This window comes from Scardinius erythrophthalmus (genome assembly GCF_964197995.2).
Source record: "Scardinius erythrophthalmus genome assembly, chromosome: 12".
NCBI classification, from domain to species: Eukaryota; Metazoa; Chordata; class Actinopteri; order Cypriniformes; family Leuciscidae; genus Scardinius; species Scardinius erythrophthalmus.
The window spans coordinates 5,512,013-5,535,392 of NC_138232.1; the positions used below are offsets into that span (position 1 = coordinate 5,512,013).

Below are 23,380 nucleotides of genomic sequence, written 5' to 3' on the forward strand. Positions count from 1 at the left end.
TATCCATGTTTTAATAAATGACTCTTACCTCTGGTTCTTGAGGACTGAAGGGTCTTTTTCAAGTCTTTGTCTTGGAGCACTCACATGTTCTTTCCGGCTGAATGCAATTCTGAAGCTTTTCAAAGTGCAGGGATGGAAATGCCGTGATCTTTTGGGAAGTACTCTTCAATAGTGGTCATTCATCTTTCTTTTGTGTGGTGGTCAAAAATAAACTTAGTTTGCCAAACTAAACTTAGATTGCCAAAAGTGATTTAAAAGACGGCACATTCTGTACTTTATTTCATTTTATAGCCTAGGAGGGAGGGAGTGTTACTGCTTTTAACTGTCTTTCGGTATTTCTTTATGTTATAAGAGCATTGGAACATGTGATAAGAACAAAGAAAACCAATAGTCCTGTTTTTAGTGACAACAAAAGATTAATCTCACTAGAGATATTCTAAAATAAAAAAAGCATCTTTTTGCCTTTTATTAAACTATAATCTCAGGGATGCAATTTTGTAATTAGTGGAGGAGATTCACAATTTCTTCTGGGGTTGTTTAATTGCTTATAAATCTGTATGTGTGTATAAACGGTATACACACATGCTGTAGTTTATGCAGATTAATTGGCAACATTTATTCCTAAGAGAATCTTTTTTTTTTTTTTAAGTTTAGATTAGATTTTGGCTGTGGTCAAGTGTGAATAATTGAAAGTTTTAGTTGCCTGTAGTAGCTAGTTTGATTATTTACATACGTGTACATTACCATTCAAATGTTTGAAGTTAGTACGATTTTTTGATGTTTTAAAAAAAGTGTCTTATGCTTACCAAGACTGCATTTATTTGATCAAAAATACAGCAGAAACAGTAATATTATGAAATATTATTAAAATCTAAAATGTACTCTTGTCTTCAGTGTCACATAATCCTTCAGAAATCATTCTAATGATCAGGAAATGTTTATTACTATTATTATTATCATACTTTTGTGAACATTGTGATTTTCATGTTTTAATAATGTATCCTCTCAGATCTCAGTAGTTGTAATGCTCACTGTGAAAGTGTTTGTATTACAAGATACTAGCTTGTCTGCATTGTGTATTTGGGAATCACTACAGTACTGTATAGAAGTCAGATCCACTCAGAGAAGTAAATGGAAACAGAATTGTTAGACCATAGCACTGCCCTGCTCTTCCTAAAGAAAAGCAACAAATATGAAACAAAGATGATGAAAGCCATCCTCCTTTAATCCATCTGTTCCATTGATGTGTTGCAGTTAAAAGGAAATCCCAAACGTAGAGCATGTTAAAGCTTCACAGTCTGTGAAAAGACACAATGTTTCTCAGACGGAGGGAAGGTTTGCTTGCAGCGCTTAATTTGAAAATTTCCCAGAGGGAAGCGCTCAGCCTCCATTTACAGTTAATTTCTCCCAGCTTGTTTTTAATGCTGTGCTATAAAACCATGTGAAATAAAGCCTGTTGTCAGGCCTAGATTATTAGGTTATTGTGTATAATTCAAGCTCATCTCATGTTCTTTCAGATTTTCATTTTCATGTTCTGATGTGTCCGTTTTGATATGGATAGAACTCTTTTGGTTATTCAGTATCTGCTCTTGTCTGCCGCACTGATGTTTTTTCTTTTTTATGTATTTTTGCATATGAAAACCTATAATTGCTGTCCTTTGTGTTAGTAAATTGACGGACAGCTGCAACATATCAATAGTGAGGCTGTTCTGTCTCTCTGTGTAACCTTATATGGTGATAATTGAAGGAGGGTGAAATTAACATGAGGACGGCAGACAATTTTCACCTTATAAGGTCAACAACAACACCGAACCCTGTACTGAAACCTGCTTACCCGTAAACAAGCATAAACAGGAAAAGAGCGAGTGTGTTGTTCGTGATTTATTCAGAGATGAAAATAATCAGTAAGATTCAGAAACAAAATGGAACGTGCGACAATTACGAAACCTTTTAAAAGGTATTGTATCTTGAGAGGGGCAAGCATAAAATGGGGAAAAATGTTTTTTTGCACCTCAAACTTAATGAAGCATCACTCATAGTCTCCCCACAGGAAGCTAATCAGCTGGATTAATATGTAAAGAAGCATTCCAGGCACAGGCATGGTTATATAGTGGAAAAGACAGTGGACGGAGGACTGGATCTAATTATATTTCATTGTAACAGTGATTTAATATGCTTGTTGGCTAGTGCCCAATCAAGCTATTTGAAGAATTGTTGGAAATGTAATTTAACTGGCTTCACTTTGCAGTACAATATCCTACATCAGCTCCTCAGTGAGAGAGTGTTTTTCACCTTTTCTTTGATTAGCTCAATTCTTTTCCCATCGAAGAATAAATGCCAGTGACTATTCAGCTTGTAATAGCTATTGAGGGCAAATATATCAACCTCGTTACCTTTTCAAGAGGAACTTAGTCGCGATAGAATTAAACAGATAAAATTATATTAGATGAGATCCGTTCAGTGAGGTAAATAGAAACTTTCTGTTTTTAGGCATAAGTGAGATTTCATTTGACAAATGATCTTATAATTATAATTTTTATAATGGGCCCTATCTTACACCCGGTACAATGCAACACAAGTGTTTTTTGCTAGTTTCAGTCCGACGCAGTTATCATTTTCACGTCCTGCGCCACACTGTTTAAATAGCAAATGCATTTGCGCCCATTTGTGCGCCCATGGGCGTGCTGGTCTGAAAACGAGGTGTGTTCTGGGGCATTGTTGGCACGTTGCTATTTTTATTCTTTGATTTAAAGAGCGCGTTAGTAATGTGCGCCTATAGGTGGGTCCACAACGTGCGTACACTCTGCTTATTAAACACACAGGAATGCACGTACAGCATCACACAAACATGGCAAATGTTTAAAATAAAAGGATTACAATGTAAAAGATTATTATTGTGTACATAAAGATATGGTGGAATCCGGCTTGTCCCGTAGATGATCTGCTTGCGCACTTTTACCTCACACAATCAGTTCCGTTTGCGCTCTGGAGACACGTTCAGTCTTTCCACTATCAAATTCTGACATGTAAATAGAGAATCCGCCATGGTGCGAGCGCAACTGGCATTTAGAGGGAATGGGAGATGAGACTCTGATTGGTTTATTGCATGTAAATCCCAAAACACATCCATTACTCATTAAGAGAATAGGGACAACCCTTTTAGACCATGAGCCTTGCGTGCCGACCATTTTTCCCGTCGATAAACTAGCAGAAGTGGATTCGGACGCCCTAAGTGAACTTGCGCCCTGCGCTTTTAGTCCATGCGCTTAGATCGTTAAAATAGGGCCCATAGTTTGTTGCAGTTGTTCTCAGGTGATTAGTTCAGGAAAGTTATTTCTGCTAATAAAGCAAACCAGTGTACTTTAGTTAAATCAATCAGTTTTGAACTAAAACTCATATGCACATTAAATTGTTGTTCAGTAATGGTGAAACTTTTGGATAAAAATGCCATTATTGCATAAATCATAATTTTGTGGAAAGATTTTCATGTTTTAAGAATGCATCCTCTCAGATCTCAGTTTAAACACTCACAGTAAAAGTGTTAGTATTTTAAGTCTTTTCCCATTGAAGAATAAATGCCAAAGACTATTCAGCTTTTAATTATGATTAAGGGCAAAAATCATGAGATCGAAGAAACTTTGTCTTTTGTGAAATAAAAAAGATTTCCGAAATAAAAGTACAGCTGGATTAGCTTTTACTCGAGGAAATAGCAGTGCTTGCTGAGCAATGATAGTGTCAAAGGCTTCTGTGTTGTTTCCGTGTAAATTAAATGCTGCGTGAACAATAGATGTTTTTTTTTTTTCGATTTTTTCTTTTCTTTGGAGCTCAAGATGACCGCCAGCTAATCTGTTTGTGCCCGAGACGCTTCTCCCGTTCGCCCCGTTGTGGCCTTGCTACGCTCATCTCTTTAATCTGCCCTCCCAATTAGCCACGACTAAGTGCAAAGCAAACAACAGCGCTATAGGGCTGCTAAGTTGGACTAAACGGCCTTTTAGCAAAGTCATTAGCTCTTTTTGCACACACCGTCAGGAACAGTCTGACTCATTAGAGTGTCATCGCTAACAGTCAAGTTAAAGACACTAACCAAGACAACTAGCCTCAAGTTAACATAATGTATGGGCTATTGTCAAACTGGCACAAATTAGCACATTTGCATGTTGATTTATAAAATTGTCACGTCATAGCATCTCTGTAAATGCTATGCTGGCATATGAGAGCAGGATGAAGCTTTGTGTGGATGATGACATCTTGGAAACAGGTTTTTAGGGTGTTAATGATGTTCTAACAAGAATATATTTGGAAAACTTGCAATGTGTGCCAGAGGGGATGTGCACACAAAATATGCAAATAGACACACGCAAATGCGCGCAGTTGTACTCGTAGCACTTGTTAACACCTCTCAGTACTGAAGGGTAGCAAAGCTGTTACAATTCACACTTTGAATATTGCGGCTGAGGTGTGTTTGACATAGTTTTACTTCTTTAGTCAGCCAATCTCTGCTCACCTCACTTTACCTTTTACCCAGCAACAGAAGCCATTTCTGTCACCCTACGTCACCTCTGTTCTCAAAACAATCACGTTTTGTATCAAGGTGTTGGTTTAATGGGAGAGTGTTTGAATTATAGATACAATACTGTTGACTAAACATTTGTAAATGTAACCTAGAATGCTGAATGTGTGTGTTTGTGTGTCTATACTAGTTCCTGGCCCCATTCCTATGGAGTCCATTCAGACAGGCCCATACGAGGAGAAAATCTTCATGCAATGGAAGGCCCCGAATGAAACTAATGGAGTCATTACTCTCTATGAGGTGAGTATATTATTTTATTTGCTTCTATACGGCAGAGATGAAGGTTTTGAGCGGCTTGAATGTTTTTTTTCCATATTGACACACAATCTAACTTGTACTTATATAGAAGTTTTTATAAGTAAGGTAGGCTATACAGTTATTGAATAACTGAGGTTAAGTACCTGGCTCAAAGGCACAATGGTGATTGTTAACACAGTTAGTAAGAACAGTTTATCTTTATTTGTGTATTTCTGTGGTAAAATCAGGTAGCAGTATACGTTTTGGTAAAAGTCATTTTCTGTTGCAGGACATTTTGTTGGACAGCCTTATGGATATACATGTATATTTATTGTAATGCACATTACAAGCAGAAAAATGAAGTCACTGCATGACAAAAACAAATTATGGCCAGATTGTGCTTTAATGTGTGTGTGTGTTTGAGTGGGCTGGAGGCACAAAAGAGCCTCACAATCTCTTTGATTTGATGAGGAAGAGAAACCACACGCGAGACATTGCGCATATTCTGCAACATCATTAAAATGGGGTTACTGCATGTGCCATCTTGGTGATAAGAAGATTGACAGAATTTACTAAATGTATCGAGCGGACACAATGCAGTCCCATTTGGCCGGATAATTGCTATAATAGCCCTCATTGATTTAATTAGAAGCGTCCAATAGAATTATCCTGGAGATCTGAGCAGCCGTATGCCTCCTCTCCTCGCTTTTAGTGATTCAGACAAATTAGACTTAGGACAAAGAGCTCAGAGGCAGGAAAGGGAAGGTGCGGAGATGAATGCAGCGGAAGGGTCACAAAAAGACCCTGTTTGTAGCAAGCAAGTTTCTTGCTTAACAGCTTTAGAAAAGTTTGGACTCGCAAAGAAGGAAATAAAATAGAGGTGCAAAAAAAAAATAGCAATAAAAACATTAAAAATGTATAGTCTTTTTTTTTTTGATAGTGTGAAAGATTATTTGCAATATACTGTACATGATACCCTTAATATTTTAAACATTCTTAGTATTATATATCATCAAATGCACTATATAAACCACATGAATATGTATTGCTTTAATTACTGTGTTATGTTATTATAAATGTATGAAAATACTGTTTATATATAAAGCATATTCAAAACAACATATACACGTCTATTTTTATCTATCTATCTATCTATCTATCTATCTATCTATCTATCTATCTATCTATCTATCTATCTATCTATCTATCTATCTATCTATCTATCTATCTATCTATCTATCTATCTATCTATCTATCTATCTATCTATCTATATGTATATATATAGGCTATACATACACATTATATGATATATAGATAGATAGATAGATAGATAGATAGATAGATAGATAGATAGATAGATAGATAGATAGATAGATAGGTTTCAGATGAGTCTCTGAGTACCTGAGATGTCCTGCATCAAAATCCATACTTTTGATCAACCCCCCCATCTCTCTCTCTCTCTCTCTCTCTGTATGTTTCCTCTGCCTTCATTTCTCTGCACAACAGCCTCCTGTTATCAAACCATCAAAGCCTTTCAGAAATTAATTGCTTTGCTGACAAAATAAGAGTGTGCATATGAAAGGCGCAGGGAAAGTAAGACAGAGAAGATCCTCAACAGCTCCTTAATCAACACTGAGTTGTGTAAAAGGAAGGTGTCTTTTGTCCTCATGCTTCTTTATTTTTCTTTATCTCCATGCAAATGAGGAAGAGTAAATAGCGGAACATTTCTACACACGCCAGGTTTTTAATTCTTGATCTTTGTTTTGTTTAACTTGCGTGACATGTTGTGAGTTTGCGATGACGTGATGTCTTTCCCCCTCCGCTGTGTCTCGTATGCCGTTTCTGATGGCTTCCTGTCTGGAGTTACATGGAAACAAACCACCCACTTTGTTTTTCTTTGGAGAAGTGATGGACAGGGATATTGACACTCTCTGCGGCTACTGTTTTTTATGCAGAAACTTGAGTGTACCATATCTATCATACCATGTTTTTTGCACCATTGTAGTATAGTTTAACATTGCATTTTAAGTTATACCGCACTAACAAAAATGTACCATTGTATTATACCCTTTACATGAAGCATCATGTAAATATTATGGATTAAGAAAATTCATCAACAAAAATGTAACGAAATGTACCATGGTATTATACCATGGCTTTTTGCACTACTTACAAAAAAGTACCACAGTACTATCATGGTATTTTAGACATATAGCACCATGATATTCTTAAAAGTACAATGGAGTTTCATTTAAATTGACAAATTGACAAATTAAATTGACATTTTATTGACAATAAAAACATTTATAATACAAATGCTGTTCTGTTGAACATGCTATTTATCAAAGAATAAATAAAAAAAGTGGTTTACACAAAAAAAAAAATCAACATTCAGTTTTCAACATTAATAATAATCAGAAATGTTTCTTGAGCAGAAAATCAGCATATTATAATTATTTCTGAAGGATCATGTGACACTGAAGACTGCAGTAATGATGCTGAAAATTAAGCTTTGCATCACAGGAATGAATTGTATTTTAAAATATATTTAAATAGAAAAAAACTTTTATATATTTTGATATATATTTCACAATATTACTGTTTTTACTGTTTTTTTATCAAAGAAATTCAGCCTTGCTAAGCATGAGATTTCTTTCAAAAAAGAAAAAAAAATCACACTGATCGCAAACTCTTGAATTTTAGTGTAAATACTATAGTATATAAAAATTATAATTCAGTGCCATGGTATTATTATTTGACATTGATGTACCACGGTACCACCATAGTAGTCTTTTAAAAAATCTCTTTTTTTGTCTCTAAATAAGTCAAAGTAAAGAGCTGTCGTTCTGTGTGCTGATGTTGTGGGGAAAGTTTTCACCTCTAACGAAGATGAACAGCCTGTTCTGCCCTTACGGGATAGAGGAAAACCTGTGCACATCCACCCTCCTCACGTCATGGTGTTGTTTTCATTTCCATCAATAAACGGTTGAGTTGCAAGCACTCGAGTTAAGAGAAGCAGTAACCCCTAGCTCTCTAGAGCAGATAAACCCGGTTAATGGGCTCACGGTCCTGCATGTGTGGTCTAGAGACAGCTGGAGGAAGGTCTAAATCTGGGTTAATGTTGAGAGTGCCGTTTTTATTTACCATTTGTCGTGTATCATGAGACAGTGAGATTTAAGTGCTCTTGTTTTGTCCGACACAGCAGACATTAGTGTATCATTGCTAGTAGTCGGCAGGACGTAGGACGAAGGACGTACCCGGTTGATGCAGTGAGCTGTAGTCAATGGGTTTGTCCGGTTTATGGCATCTTTGAAAGATATTCAGAGTTTTAGTAGCAAGCAAACACAATATTCATGAGCATATTGTGCATGCTTTTTTCTGAGTCTTATATGGAAAGGAATGTGTACTTTTTACTTTTGGGACGACAGAAATTTGTTACAAGAACACTGCACCATTATTTGAATGATTTGTCTGTTATCATTGTTTAAAGCAGTGATGAAATTGCAGAGATTCACTGGGGGACTTGGGGACATATTTTATTTTTTTAACCATAGATGCAGAAAATCCCACTTTATTTGTGTATGAAATTTGCATAGATTGTGGAATCTGTTTGGCAGATAAAATATGGAAATTCTCAAAATTTTGAACTGGAACTCTGTTTGACTGTTACTACTATTATACTTCTAGTGTTTGTAGTGCTGTATTTTCTTCTATACTTTTTTGATTTTATATTTTATGCATGCAGAATTGAGTGCAATATTATTTTCTACACCAAATGTTGTGCAACCTAGTTTCTTTCTGGCATCCTAAACCCTCAAAACTTACAAAATACTAAATATTCTGTTCTCAGCATGTCTGTTTACCAATTATAAATCTCAAGAGATGACTAGCTTCAACGAGGCTCCTGCCGAGGAATTACTAACCAATCCAGCTTGGGTTTTTAGTTTTGCATTTCACGTTTCTGCTTGTATAACTCTCGATAACAGTTGCCGATTTGCCTACTTTTCTCATAAATGTCTGATAAGGAACACGTTATATAGGCAGCAACTCAGAAGACTTGAGACAACAGCATGTTGCTAATGCCATGGTAAACTCTAATAAGCATAAAACACAAAAACGAATAATGTGTATTATACTCAACTTTTAATTATACATAATAATTTAGTAATTATTTATTGAGCTTTTCATTTTGCATCACAATGCATTTAGCCAAAACAAGGTACCTTAATAGCCAGAGTACTTAACCTTTTTGTTGCAAGTGCACATGATGCCTTAAAAGGCCGCTCACTATGTTTTGGAACAGCATTTCTCTCTTTTTTTCCCTTACTGCTGAAGCAAAGTAGCCATAAATCCAGTATCTCCCACAAACAGGGCTGTTTTCTTTGCATTCCCATCTCCGCTGCCTTACTGAACTGGGAAATGAACCCTTTTCAAATCAGCTGTGGTCAATTAAACTCAAGCGGCTCTTTTAACAGAGAGCCACAGTGCGTTCAGTAGTGCATTAGGCCACTTTTAGCAGTCTGTCGCGTGGCATCAAATGCCCCCTGGCCAACACTTCCTGTCTCCCCTGACAACAGAGTCTGAAAAGAGAGAGGGAGGACAGACGAGAACAAGAGATAGATCCCCCCCATCCTCGCCTATTCATTTCATACTTTCAGTCTTCTACAGGATTGATCATCCCCATCAGGACATTTAAGTGATGACAGAGTAATTGAAGGCCTATTGATCTCCATCCTGGCCTTTGATCTCTTATGGTTATTTATTTAAATATTTATTTTTATTTTTAATTTAGTGACTGGAATATAATACTGGACAATTCTGTGCAGGATACATTGTTGTAATGACATATAATAAATTAAGTGACCAAGTGTTCCTCTTTTTATGATGGAAAATACACATACTGTATACTGTCTCTGTCAGCCATAAATACTATAACATCTGCAGTCAAACAACATTGTCCTTCCTATCTATCTATCTATCTATCTATCTATCTATCTATCTATCTATCTATCTATCTATCTATCTATCTATCTATCTATCTATCTATCTATCTATCTATCCATCCATCCATCCATCCATCCATCCATCCATCCATCCATCCATCCATCCATCCATCCATCCATCCATCCATCCATCCATCCATCCATCCATCCATCCATCCATCCATCCATCCATCCATCCATCCATCCATCCATCCAGCCACCTAATCTCAGTTTACAGCCAAATTATCCAGCTGCTTATATATTACATGAACAATACCCTTCAGCCAACTCATGGTTTCTTTTTCATTGGGCTGTGAAGAACAATACGACCCGCTGTTGGCTGAGTATATTAACACTGAACAAGGGCACAGATTTACACAGGAGCTATGCTAAAGGCAATAGATAATATTTTAAAAACACCTTTAATAAAAAGCCTGCCATCAATCACTAATGCCCTTTCATTTACAGGAAAACCTGTGAAAGTATCTAACTAACTGCTTCAACTTTTTAAATGTTTTTCTCAACTGAGAGATAAGTCAAAAATGTTGTCTGTGGCAAGATAAGGCTACATTTAAGAGCAAAAATAAGAATGGGATGATGTCTTTTGAATTGAGCATGCTGTTTATAACGTTAAGAGAGCTCGGGTTTAAACATTTCAGTTCACATGTACAGTAAATTGTCAGCTGTAAAAGCAACATTCAGGCTGTAATTCTCTATTAAGACTGATTTATAATCCATAACATGTAAACTTGTGTTTGGCAGTATATTACATCGGGCTGCTCCGCCACACCTCAGTGGCACTGTGTGATTTACTGACCGAACATTAAACATGATAGCATATTAAATCAAAACTATGCCACTGGAAAGCATAAAAATGTGATACTAGTTTGAAAAGGAAAACCTATATTTGCAGACTGTTACTGCATGTCTTATATATTTTAAATATACACACTGTATATAGCGGTAGTGTATATTCCAGGGGTGTCAAGCTCCAAAAAAACCCCCCCAAAAAACAAAACACAGCATGTAGATGTCATATTATTTTTAATTTCAGAATCACTAGAATGACAAGTCGTCTTATTCTGATGTCTGAAAAATTTCATCATTGCGTCTTTCTCTCATGTTTGTGTCTGTACGTGTTTGTGGATTTTCTGGAGTGATATTTGGTTTGAATGTGCAGATTTGCTTCTCCTGACTCTTTTTTTTGCCTGTGGTCAGTGAGCAGTCACGAGCGTGTGTGTGTGTGTGTGTGTGTGTGTGTGTGTGTGTGTGTGTGTGTGTGTGTGTGAGAGAGAGAGTGTTTAGAGGGCATTCTGAATCACTCCACTATGCATGAAAAGCTTTTAGGCAGCAGGCCTGCCAGGCACCCAGCTGTCAATTTATTTGATTTGAATTGTGGAATGGAGTTATGAAGTGTGAAACGTCAGGGCTAAAATGTTTTGATTACCCATATACACAGTGACCATCAATTTCCATCAGCCTCCTCTGAGATATGACGAATGCGCGTCTTAGCATGACAATGGTTATCTGTAACCTAGTTTAGTAATTGTTTTGGGGCATGTTAATTATTTGCTGGATATTGTTTTCCAACATATACATGTTTGAAGCAGATCCACGTAAAAGTGTTTTAATAAGCAGCTTGTATTTACAGCACAGTGCACTGAATGTGCTTGTTATTTATTGTAAGCAGAATATTGCATTTGGGATGCATTTCTAGTCACTAAAATTCTCTCAAATATTTGGAGAGAAAATAAGTGAAAAAAAGCCAAAGTAACTGAAAGAGATCCAGCAAAAAAAAATAAAAAATCAGTGCTAAATTGCTCTCCGTGTTTCAAAAGGTTGATGTTATTAAGAATAATGCTTAAAGAAAAAATTCATCCGAAATCTCTGTTATTTGCTCAGCCTCATGTTGCTCCAAACCCGTATGACTTTCTCTCTTCACTGATACAAATATACAAAAGAAATTTGGGTTTGAAACGACATAATGGTAATCAAACTATGTCATAATTGTAATTTCTTAGTATAATACATTTGTTGAATGCATGCTTTTGTCTCCACTGCATCTCCAAGACTCTTGATAAAGTGATTGTGATAATCGAATGGACTTGTCTCTTTCATTAGATCACCTATAAGGCTCTTGGCTCCCTGGACCCCAGTGCAGATTTGACAACGCAACGTGGCCGGGTCTTCAAACTCCAAAATGAGACCCATCATCTCTTCGTTGGGTTATATCCTGGCACCACATACTACTTTACGTTGAAAGCCAGCACGAACAAAGGCTTCGGCCCACCCGTGACCAGCCGTATAGCCACCAAGATCGCAGGTGAGGGTTTCAGGCAAGGGTTCAGCTCAGATTGTTGGGTATTTTCCAACAGTGGAGTGATAATTATACACAATTATGGTAAAACAGACCATCAGGTTCCATTTTAATTGAGTTAATGTGACAGAAATTTGTTCTTCATGGATATAGAGCATTCACGTCGGACAGACTGATGATAATGTATGAAATTATTTAAATTATAACATGAACTGATTGGGTTAAATAAGCTTCATTTGATTGCTTACCTAATTATCACTTGCATTGCTAAAATTTGCATAATTAGTTTTGTCATTTTGACTTTTTCTTGTATCTTTAAGAAGCTTTGCTGGAGCGAAAATCTCATTAGCGTTTTGTGTTATTGGAATGAATATCGTTGGAATACAGTTAATGTAAAGTGAACGGAATAATGAGAACATGAATCGTAAACAACATCCTCCACAAGTTCAGCCCAATTTCTGTGGCCCGCGGCTGTCAGTTCGTTCCGTTTCATAATGACGTGGCATTTGTGCAGCACGCCAGACACCATTTATTAAAACCGTATTGTTCACTGAATCTAAACACTGTAATGAGAGAGTGACATTTTCAGTATGATTACATAGTAATGACCTCTGAGTAAGGCTTCCAAACGGTATGCTTTCTAATAGGAGTAAGTACTGTGAAATGAATGTTTTTACAAAAGCATGAATATTAATTATACATAATATTAAAACATAGTGGGTTTGAATGGCAGCTGAGTTCAGGCTTCAAAACAAGCTAAACTCATACAGACACAGACAACAACTTTGACATATCTCTTAGTTTGTAAAAACAGTCAAGAAATTGTACAGTACTTACAGTGGAGCATTCATGCAGTAGTGGTCAAAATCGTGTCTGGAGGGGGTATTTGTTTTTTTATGACACTGTAAGTTTGATTAAACCATCAAAATATGAGGATATTTTTTTGTATAGATTTTCTTTTAATATTTCAAATATGAAGGAAGAACAAAACACTAAACTTGGTCAAGGTATTTGTCTAAAAAAAGTGTTTTAAAGGGGGGGTGAAATGCTCATTTTCACTCAATCTTCTGTTAATCTTGAGTACCTATAGAGTAGTATTGCATCCTTCATATCTCCAAAAAGTCTTTAGTTTTGTTATATTTGTAAAAGAAAGATAGGCTGTACCGAGTCTTTCCGGAAAAAAAACGAGCAGCTGGAGGCGGGCCGTGTGGGCGAAGCTAAAGCTGTGCTAACGCGCCGAGCTAACAACACACTGAGACATTTGAAGCAGTTTTACCAACGCACGACCGCGAACCTTTATCATTGTGACTGCTCGATCCTTAAGCATTAGACGATCTGCAAATCCGTCGATCTGGGCTTTGTTTATAAAACAAGCATCTTCGAAATGCAGGGAACAAACAAAAACACTTGCACAACTCCGTTGATGCTCTGTAAAAATAAACTCCATCCACTGGTCCCTTAATGCTGTTTTTTTTTGGTAATCTGTGCAGGGTTGTCTTGCCCTGGCAACCAAAAACACATTTTGGTGACATTTCGCTCTCTCGCTCTGGTCAGTGAATGTCTCTGCTCTGGTCTACGTGTGCGCGCACGCTCTTCCGTGAGAAGTGCCCTTAGGACCCATATAAGGAAATTCCGCCACATCTGACGTCACACATGCCCATACTCGAAAAAAACTTTCCGAAACTTGTGACAAACCGGAAGGAGTATTTTTGGAACAAAAATACTCCTTCAAACGTACAACTTAATTTTTTAAACTTTGTCCGTGTTTAGCATGGGAATCCAACTCTTTAACAGTGTAAAAAACTCAGTATGCATGAAATAGCATTTCACCCCCCCCTTTAAGACAACACAGGCTAAATTAGCTAAGCTGAATTAGGATTCCTCCACTTGCTTTTGTCCCTCCGGTGTGTTTGTGAACAGGACCGCAGACACTCGGGCTAAAAGAGCAAGTAATTGCAGTTACAGGTTTCATTTTAATATGCAAAACAAATGCATAGAAAAACAAAAAGATCACAGGAAAAAGCATACATGGACTACAACATAATCTGATATTAATATTTTATTGGTTTTCTCTTATTCTTGCATATGTTCATAATTTCTTTGTTTGACAGCCCGGCCAAAAATGATATCACACAATTTGGCAGGTTTCACTGTGTTATCACAAATAAAGCAATTTACTTACACAACTATGTTATATTATTACATAATAATTTTGATTAAAATATAATATTTGAATAAAGCGTGAAGATGTCTCATTTCCTAGGCTGGATATCACTTTTGGCCACTTCTGTATACTCAGAAATATTGGTCATTTTATACTTGCAAATACACTAAATTCATGCTTGTTACATAAACTGAAAATAAGGGCTCTTTAGACAAAAAGTGCTTTTTATAAAAGTTTTTAGAAATCTGTTTCTCTTCCATTTGTCCTTGTCACTTGAGATGAGGTTTTCTGAGCTATACAGTATGTGCTTTCTTTATATCCTTTCTTTCTTTATAGTCCTTGTCCTTTAACATAATTCTGTGTCTGCAGCTCCATCCATGCCTGAATATGAGACCGACTCTCCTCTCAATGAGACAGACACGACAATCACCGTCCTCTTAAAACCCGCCCAATCACGAGGGGCTCCTGTCAGGTGAGTTTGCCTCTCATCATGCCACTGGCCAGTCCAATCTATTTTGCTTATTTGTTTTACATTGATTGATAGTTTGTGCAATTAACACATTGTCTTAGAAAGTACTTGTCAATTGTGATCTTTTGACACTTTTATTCAAATGTGAATATAGAGAGGACAGGATATGATGAGTGAATTTAAAATTGTAATTTGCTGTTAATAAATGAACGAGATAGGAGCCTGAAAGTTGGTCCAAACATCAGCTGTAGAGCTGTAGATACTCGTTGACATGCTGAAAAAGAAAAAAAATCCTTTAAGAATTATTTTTAAATCTGCAGACAGATGCGAAACACACACAAGAATACACTAAATTACCCATGATCCCTCTCTCCAATCATCAAAGAGGGGTCCAGCACATTGTCTGAAAGAAGAAGTGCATTACTGTTGATTCACTTGGGGTCCTGAGGGTTTTTAAATGCAGTCATTCAAATAAGCATCATTTGTATGCTAAGCCTTCGAGGGGATCCTGGTCCATTTGGCTGTGTTTTGGCACACAAACAGAGTCTTTCTCTGTGTGGAAATTCAGTCTGTGAATGTGCAACAGATTTTGGCAAATTCTCGAAATTGCAAGTCGCCACTAACTTGGAAGAACTGCGCAGTTGATGTGCAATGGGAGTTCATCAGTAATTATGACAATTATTTGATTGCATGCACTATTCTGAGTTGTTATTATATTATATTATATTATATTATATTTTTACAATTGTTATTCATTTTTGCATATTTATATTTAATATATTTAAGGGTGAAACAAAAACCTAAAAAACTGATGCATGTTTAATAATAAGCAAGTGGGGAAATAATTTTGCCACTGTTAGGGATGTTTTTCCATTGTTAGTGTGCTCTTTAAAGCATATGACCCTGGCAATCCATAAGCGTCTTTATGAAAAATCCCCAACTGAAAATTGTTTATAATTACAGAAGCTTTCGACCGAGGTTAAAGCGGACACACAACACACGACATCCAGTGTGCACTTAAAGCCATTAGTTTGAAATGGAGATCCTGTGTATTTAAAAGAGAAAAGCAGGCAGGCCTCTTTGGTCATGGGAAATTATCCCTTATGAAAGATGCCAGATTAGAGGCTAGGATAATTTGCCACATCTTTTCGGCGAAACAGACATTTCCCTAATTGCACATAATTGGGAAGTATGTTCTTGGCGTAAGACCACGTAATTGCAAACAAGTACTATTAGCACAGGGAGCTCAAAAAAATGTCCTTATCTATTCACCGTGTTCTGAAACACACACATCATGCCTCTCTCCAATCCCTCCCCATGATGAGCACTTTCAAAAAGCCCCATACACACCTCCCCTCCAGCTAATTACCGTAGTAGAGATTTCCCTCTGCTGGCACTCTACCGCATCGCCTGCCTCATAGTTTTCTCTCATGAGGAGAAGCTGTGTATTTTTGGATCTCATGCAGGTTTAAAGAGTTGTTTTTTCTTTTCAAAAAGAGAGTTTAATAGAGGTGTTTAGCAGCTAGTTGTTAGCGTTTGAGAATTCTTGATGGTTTACAGGGCCTTCTGTGATTCTTAGAAAGCTACGGGAAGAGAAGTTCTTGATGGTTTTAATGGCTTGTTAAATTGCCTTGGACACAACTGCCTCTCTCTTTTTTTGGATGTGTCATCACTAGCTGAAGATATTTCCCAAATCAAGAGGTGGCAAACAGATGCTTAAAGAAATATGAAATCAAAATTGACACTTTTTACTTTTCTTAATGCAATGCTGTATGTGCACAATTCATCAGTGCATGTTATTCTTAAGACGAAGGGTAGTTTTTATAATTCCCAGTGCATTGAATCAAGTCATGTCCTACTGTTTTCTCACTGAATATCTTGTTTCTCATTAAATGTCTTGTGAACAGGTTTCATGTTTTACTTAAAAAACCCTATTTAAAAAGAGCCTCTTCATTAATATTCTTGAGAAACTACAATAATGACATATTAGGTCCTTGTTTTGATATTTAGTCATTAATTAATGCAACTTATTTTTTCTCTAGTGCTTATCAAGTGGTGGTTCAAGAGGAACGGAAGAAGAAAGTTCGCCGAGCCGCTGATGTGTTGGAGTGTTTCTCCATTCCTGTTAGTTTCAGAAATGCCTCCATCTTGGATTCACCTCACTATTTCGCTGCTGAACTTCCCCCTGTTAGCCTTGCTGTGGTACAGCCCTTTACTATAGGAGATAACAAGACTTATAATGGCTACTGGAACGCACCGCTGTCACCAGCCAAAAGCTACAGCATTTACTTTCAGGCCCTGAGCAAAGCCAATGGGGTGAGTATTTCATTTACTGCTTAATTCATTTACCAGTTCATTGTTCTTGATAAATGTTGACGCTTGAGTATTGATTTGGAAATCTCATGAATCCTGGCTCTGTCATGTTTCACCCCAGAATAAAAAATTATGAAATGATGAATTATATTTTAAAATGAAACTTCTTTGCAATGTCATTATCTTCATGGCAGTCAAGCATATTTCCCCCCAGTTCTCATCATGGTAAAAAGTCTAGTAGAACATGACCTATATGTATAATATATATATATTTTTCACACATTAGCATTTAGCAGGTATAATGCGCTCTGTAAAGGCTCTGCTTGGGCCTGCTGCATTGCACTGCGTTTTGAAGTATGTGGTTCCCGATTTGATTGGATTTGATTCAATTCGATCTCTCAGTCTCAGGCGGCTGGAGAAAAGCACTCAAAAACAACCTCAGACCGTGACCCAGATAATTTGATTGGAGATTCATGCATAAAATATGGATTTAGGTTGGTAGTTCAGATTTGTTTTCAACTTACCTTGTTCCAAGTGTGTTCGAGAAACGCTCGGTGTAAATGTGTGCCATTTGATTTTTTTTTTTTTCTATTCGACGGCGCAAAGTAACAAATAAATTCACACTACAATTCGGTGGTTAGATTACCTGTCATATTGATAGCTATTCAAACCGGCTTGATCCAGCAGTTGTTATTAGTAGATTAATTTATTGACTTGATGCATTTGGTGCATAAATGATATTTAAGCATAAAAATAGAAAACAATATCACTGCTTTATAAAGTGTCCCCAAAATGTTTTGGGACAATAAAGCATCACTTAATAATGTCTGAAAAATATGATTACACTGGATAACAAAATATCACACCAAGTGCACGTTTCAAGTCTTATTAAACTGTAAAAAATAAAGCTGTAAATATCCAAAGATCACTGGAGTATGTTTTTAAAGGAAATACTATTTTAGTCTATCTCTATCAAATTTTTTTCAGTGTATCCCGATACATCTAAACATTCAGAGATGTTAAAGTGTCACTTAAGTGTCCAAATACATTTAGGGGCCACTGTAAAAGTTACTTTTACATAAAGCCAGAACATCATTTCTAATGAGTAATAGAATGCAATGCTCTCTAATGAACGATCTTTGCTCTATAATGTCAGCATGAGCAGGGAACTGTAGTCCACATTAAATTTGCTAGTCATCATTAATACTTACCATAGAGGCGAAATGCCAGCATGACTTTTAAAGGCCTTTTCATTTGCTTAAAGATGAAGTGTGTAATTTTGGGGGTGTTAAAATACTTTTTCTTATCTCTGTTTAAGCCAATCATAGGCTGCTTCCTCCTCATCTTCAGTTCGACCTTTAAAGACAAAAATACTGTGATTTCTTGATCTCTCAGTGTAGCAGCAGTCCATAAACGATGCCATCTCAGAGCGCCGCTGCCCACAGAGCTTCTCCTGGCACTGCTAATAGCACCAGGTCGCTTTCGATAAACTTTATCACATCAGTCTTGCCAGAGATGGCGAGAGGGGGAGGGACAGTCAGGGGAATAGTGGTCTCAAACTGTTCTAAGCTAAATTAGGATTCCTCCACTTGCTTTTTTCCCTCCGGTGTGTTTGTGAACAGGACCACAGACACTCGGGCTAAAAGAGCAAGTAATTGCCGCTGCAGGCATCTTTTGTTCTGAAAGAGGGATACGGAGTTGTGAAGAGGCACTCACTCGTCTAAGTGGCTGAACTCACACTAGACAGAGATTGAAACAGACACATGCAGCTTTTAACAAAATGGAACCCGCAAAGAACGTCCTGTCTTCGGTGTGTGGCGGGTGAAAGGATAAGTTTGTGGCTCTTTGTTTCCACTGACGTGTCACTCTAATAGAAACAAACACTCTAGAGGAAAACAGCTTGCATTGAAAAGCCACGACCTGTCAAAGGGGAAATCACTGTTTGTTGGAGTGTGGCAGCTATTATTAAAAAAATAACCAAGCAAACAAAGTGTTTAATGGTCAAGTGTTAAATGGTCAGTTGACATGTCACATAAATTAAGAAATATTTAAGAAATATTTATTTAGCAGCAATATTTCTAAATCAAATTGTAAGAAAAGGCCATATGTTCCTTTTTTCAATTGAAGTACAAGATGCTCTTTAGAATTTAAATAATAATAATACAAATTATAATAGGAATAATAAAATGAAGATGATTATTCGTTTTTTTTGGTTTATTTGTATGTTTTTATTTTATTTTAATATTTTAAATAATATCTATTTATTTTAATTGATTCAATTTTTTTATTGATTTATTTTTAAAACCCTATGAACTGTCCAAATTGTGTGCCTTGTTGCCAATAGGTTTGCATTTAGAGTTTTAATTTGCTCAATGTGGAATGGAGATTGTGGTTTTTAGCATCTTTGTTAGCACGCCCGCCTCCATGCCGGAGATGGAGGTTCGAATCCCGCTTGGAGCTGGTCAAGTAGGACCAGTTTCATTGGTGCCGTGACCCGGATGCGAGTGAGGTTTATGGTGGTTAGCGTAACGGAGGCAAGCTAGTAAAAGCGGTGCAAGTAAACCTCACTCCCCCGGCCTCAAGAGGTGCATTAGTGCGTTAGCGCGTTAGTTCGCCCGCCTCTTATGCCAGAGACGCCGGTTTGAATCCTGCTCGAAGCGGATTGAGTTGGACTGTTTAAAAGTGCAGTGAAATAATAAGCTGTATTCATATATTCTAGGGGTGTGAACCGACAGTGGTCTCACGGTTCGGTTCGATTACGATTATCATGTCATCGATTCAGTTCAATTCGATATCACGATGCATCGGGATGCACCGCATCCTCAATTTAAAATTTTACTTCAAAAGTGATGTGTGCGCGCATGTGTGTGCGTGTGCTCGCCTGTTCGGGAAGTCGCAGTGACAGAAACAGTGACATTCCAGTTCAAGTTTCAAGGGAGTAAAGCTTTTTTTACAGTCTATGGAGTAAAGCTTGTTTATGCCATTAAGAAAAGGAAATCTGTCAAATAAATATTGTTTTAAAGAAATGTTCATTTAAAAGCAGCGCTCATTAATCAGTGTATGTTACCATTAAAGATGCGCGCATCAACCGTCGCCGAATCCGCTGTTGAAGGTGACGATCATCCATTTATAATCACGCGTAACACAGAATAATTTTAATTTGACCATCGGGTGCGTATAGGCTACTTAAATAAGAGAAAATTATTGGGCGGGTGGATGATTTGTTTTTGGCTGCGGATTCGGGTGACGTTGGGGCTCATCCGCTTACTCTAAAGCAGTCAGACTCTGCAGGCGTTAACAGCTCGGGGTGAAAACGGCTAACGTGGTTTATCAAGTTAGTGGTATTACCTCCTGCATATTCTATTTGTGCGTGACATGAGTGCACACAGCGCGTGTCTTCTGCAGGTCGTGCTTACCAGGTTGTTCATAAAAGCCGAAATGTGCCCAGATGTCGGCTTTAAAGTAGTTGGAGCATTTTTTATTTTCTCGCACTCGCGTCTCGCCTCCCTCTGCCATTGTATGCTACCGCGACAAAGCACGTACGCAACAAATGACGTCAGAAAAGCGTCAGTACATTATAATCGGTTATGGTCTATTACTGAACCGAAACCGAATCGTCCTCGTCTGCATCGCGATGCATCGTAGAAACGATTAATTTTGACACCCCTAATATATTCATGAAAATGATTAATTGCTTCTTAATTTAATAAATGAAATAGGAATAGCCTTAATCAAGGGTTAATTAGTATATCACCCTCTTCCTGTTGTTCTGTACAGTTCATCAGCGGCTGATAGTATTTGGATGGAGACAAAACATTTCTCTCTTGCGGCAGTTGGGAGTGTTTTTGAAGCGTCTCGTGCCTGTTTCACACGTTTTTTAAGGATCTCTTGCTGTTTTTTCTTCATTTACACCTAACACTACACTCAGCTGTCATGCTTTCCTTTGTTCTTCATGAAAAACAGAGTGCTCTGTATTAATGGAAATACTATAGACAGCAAAAGCAACTCGTGCCATTGTTTTTTGTTTTGTTTTTTAGTTTCTTTTGCCTAATCCTCTTGGTAATACATTTCACCAGACTGGAGGTGTTACTCTCGAAAGCAACAGCTCCTGAAATTGTAGTGCCGCTGTCTCAAATACCTCCTGACGACTGGCTGATGACACTTTTCTTTTGTCATTTTGTACTGCACGTTTCTTTTATTCATTCTCACTGGAGCGTTGTTCCTCCCGAGCCCCTAATGTGTAGATGATTGCCTCAGGAGGTTGTTGTAATCATTCATACCCGTGTTCATAATTCATAATTATGAGCATCCATTTCAAAATCTGTTCAAAATACTGCAGAAACTGGATGAACTCAGCTTAAATTGTGATACACTTTAATTTGTGATTTTGTTATCTCTCTTTTGTTCATCTTCTAGGAAATTATTTTTTTGATCAGCAACGTGATTGTGCAACATGCAACAGTTGATTATGACAAATAAATAGATTTAAAAAATAGAAAACAACTAGATATTTACTTTTATTTAAACAAAAACAAATAGTGCTTGCCCGTGCAGAACTCTCCATCCCAAGGTCTTGTGGGTGGTTACCAGGGTGTTGCTATGTGGTTGCTAGAGTGTTCTGGGTGGTTATTAGATAGTTGCTTACTGGTCCAAGTCAAAAGAGTTTAAGTCTCGCTGACATTCTTGTCCCAAGATATAGTTGCTAATGGTGTGAATGGCTGTGTCATTGCTATGGCATTGTTAGTGAGTTCTGGGTGGTTGCTTTGTGGTTTTGGGGGAAATTAATAGTTTGTCTATAGCGTATACAGTTTTTGCAGAAAACAATGTATTTTCACTTGTTTACCATAGATAGATATGTGTTCCTGGGTTCCAGCAGTAGCTGTTGTCATCAGAAGAGAATTGTGGCCAGCGTGTCAAGAAAACTGCTGTAATGACTAACTAATCCATAACATGCTTCAGAATTGAGTGAGTGACCAACTAGAAAAACTTATTGACTGTAAATCTGCTGTCATGTGGATTAGCTCTAGTAGGCATGGCAAAAAGCTGGACAGTGACATGAAATCCATATTCTTCAACTTCTCAAGCTAACCATTAAGCATTTGTCATAAGAGTCCCATGTTCTTTTTAAACACATCAATGCAAACGTGTCATTCAGGCTTAGCAAGCTGCAGTCAGTTGGATTGGTCTGTGGAGTTATTATCTTATTTTCTCTCTTTTTGCTTTCCAAACTGTCATGCATGTCCCTTTTTTTCATTTCTCTTTATTGCTACCATTTTGTTTCAGATTATCTTAACCACCATAGCAAACGCACAGAAATGTGCTAAGAGCAACTTGCCATACCTTAGCAACACCCTGATAATGAGCCACAACACTTTAGCATCATTGCACAGACCAGCATCACTTACCTTTCCTTTAGAAAAATGTAACAATCCAGTATTGATATGCGATCTGCCAACAGTAATAGTGTAGTCTATCAGTAATAATTGAGTTAAATGTTTACATGAAGTCTCTTTTCTCACCTTGCAGTTTCCCCTGAGCTGCTAAGATTTGTTCTTTTTCATACCTCTTTCTCCATCTTTCTCTGCGTTTTTCACCCCGTCATTACCCAGTCATCGTAAAAAGCCTTTGACAGTCTGTCAGTGAATTATTTGACTGGAGGGGCAGACAGTATAGCTCAGCTGTCACTTCCTGTAGGGATGTTTCCCATCAGCCGAGACCCTCTCCTATTATTCCATTCCCCAAGTCCCAGCGCTCAGGCTGCTCTCAGAAACGAAGCGCTGTTAACATGCGGCCCTCACCTCCTTCCTCTCACCCTTTTCTCTTACAAAAAGTACTGGAGTGGTAGCATAATTCAGTGATAGTATCATAGTTTTGATATGTACTATGGTACTGAAGTTCATTTACCATGATGATTACTCAGTTAGTTTACCTTACCATGGTACAATCATAGTATTCTTGGAAGTACCAAAGACTAACATGTAAACACATGAATTTCAGAACCTTGGTATATTTCAGAGAGCCATTCACTACAGTTAAAAAGTTTAGGGTCAGTAAAATTTTTTTAAATGTTTTTGAAAGAAGTCACTGCATTTAGGCCTATTTGATATAAAATACAGTAAAAACAGTAATATTGTGAAATGTTGTTACAATTAAAAATAAGTTTTCTATTTGAATTTAGTATTTTCCTCCTGTGATGCAAAGCTGAATTTTCAGCATCAGTGTCACATGAAATCTTTCTAATATGCTGATTTGCTGCTCAAGAAACATTTATTTTTATTATCAATGTTGAAAACAGTCGTGCTTTTAATATTCATATTCATATTTTTG

The 23,380-nt window shown here is 37.2% G+C and overlaps 1 protein-coding gene across 1 annotated transcript in view; it reads left to right on the forward strand.

Annotated features, from left to right (window-relative positions):
- The window catches only part of ptprt (protein tyrosine phosphatase receptor type T), a gene marked incomplete at its 5' end in the record, with an annotated part of 249,208 nt that overhangs the window by 140,433 nt on the left and 85,395 nt on the right, over nt 1-23,380 (forward strand). Inside the window, 4 exons of the mRNA XM_081380101.1 lie at nt 4,701-4,810; nt 11,912-12,113; nt 14,641-14,743; nt 16,783-17,056. Of these exons, the coding sequence (XP_081236227.1) occupies nt 4,701-4,810; nt 11,912-12,113; nt 14,641-14,743; nt 16,783-17,056 (689 nt within the window). The remainder of the gene's footprint in view (nt 1-4,700; nt 4,811-11,911; nt 12,114-14,640; nt 14,744-16,782; nt 17,057-23,380) is intronic.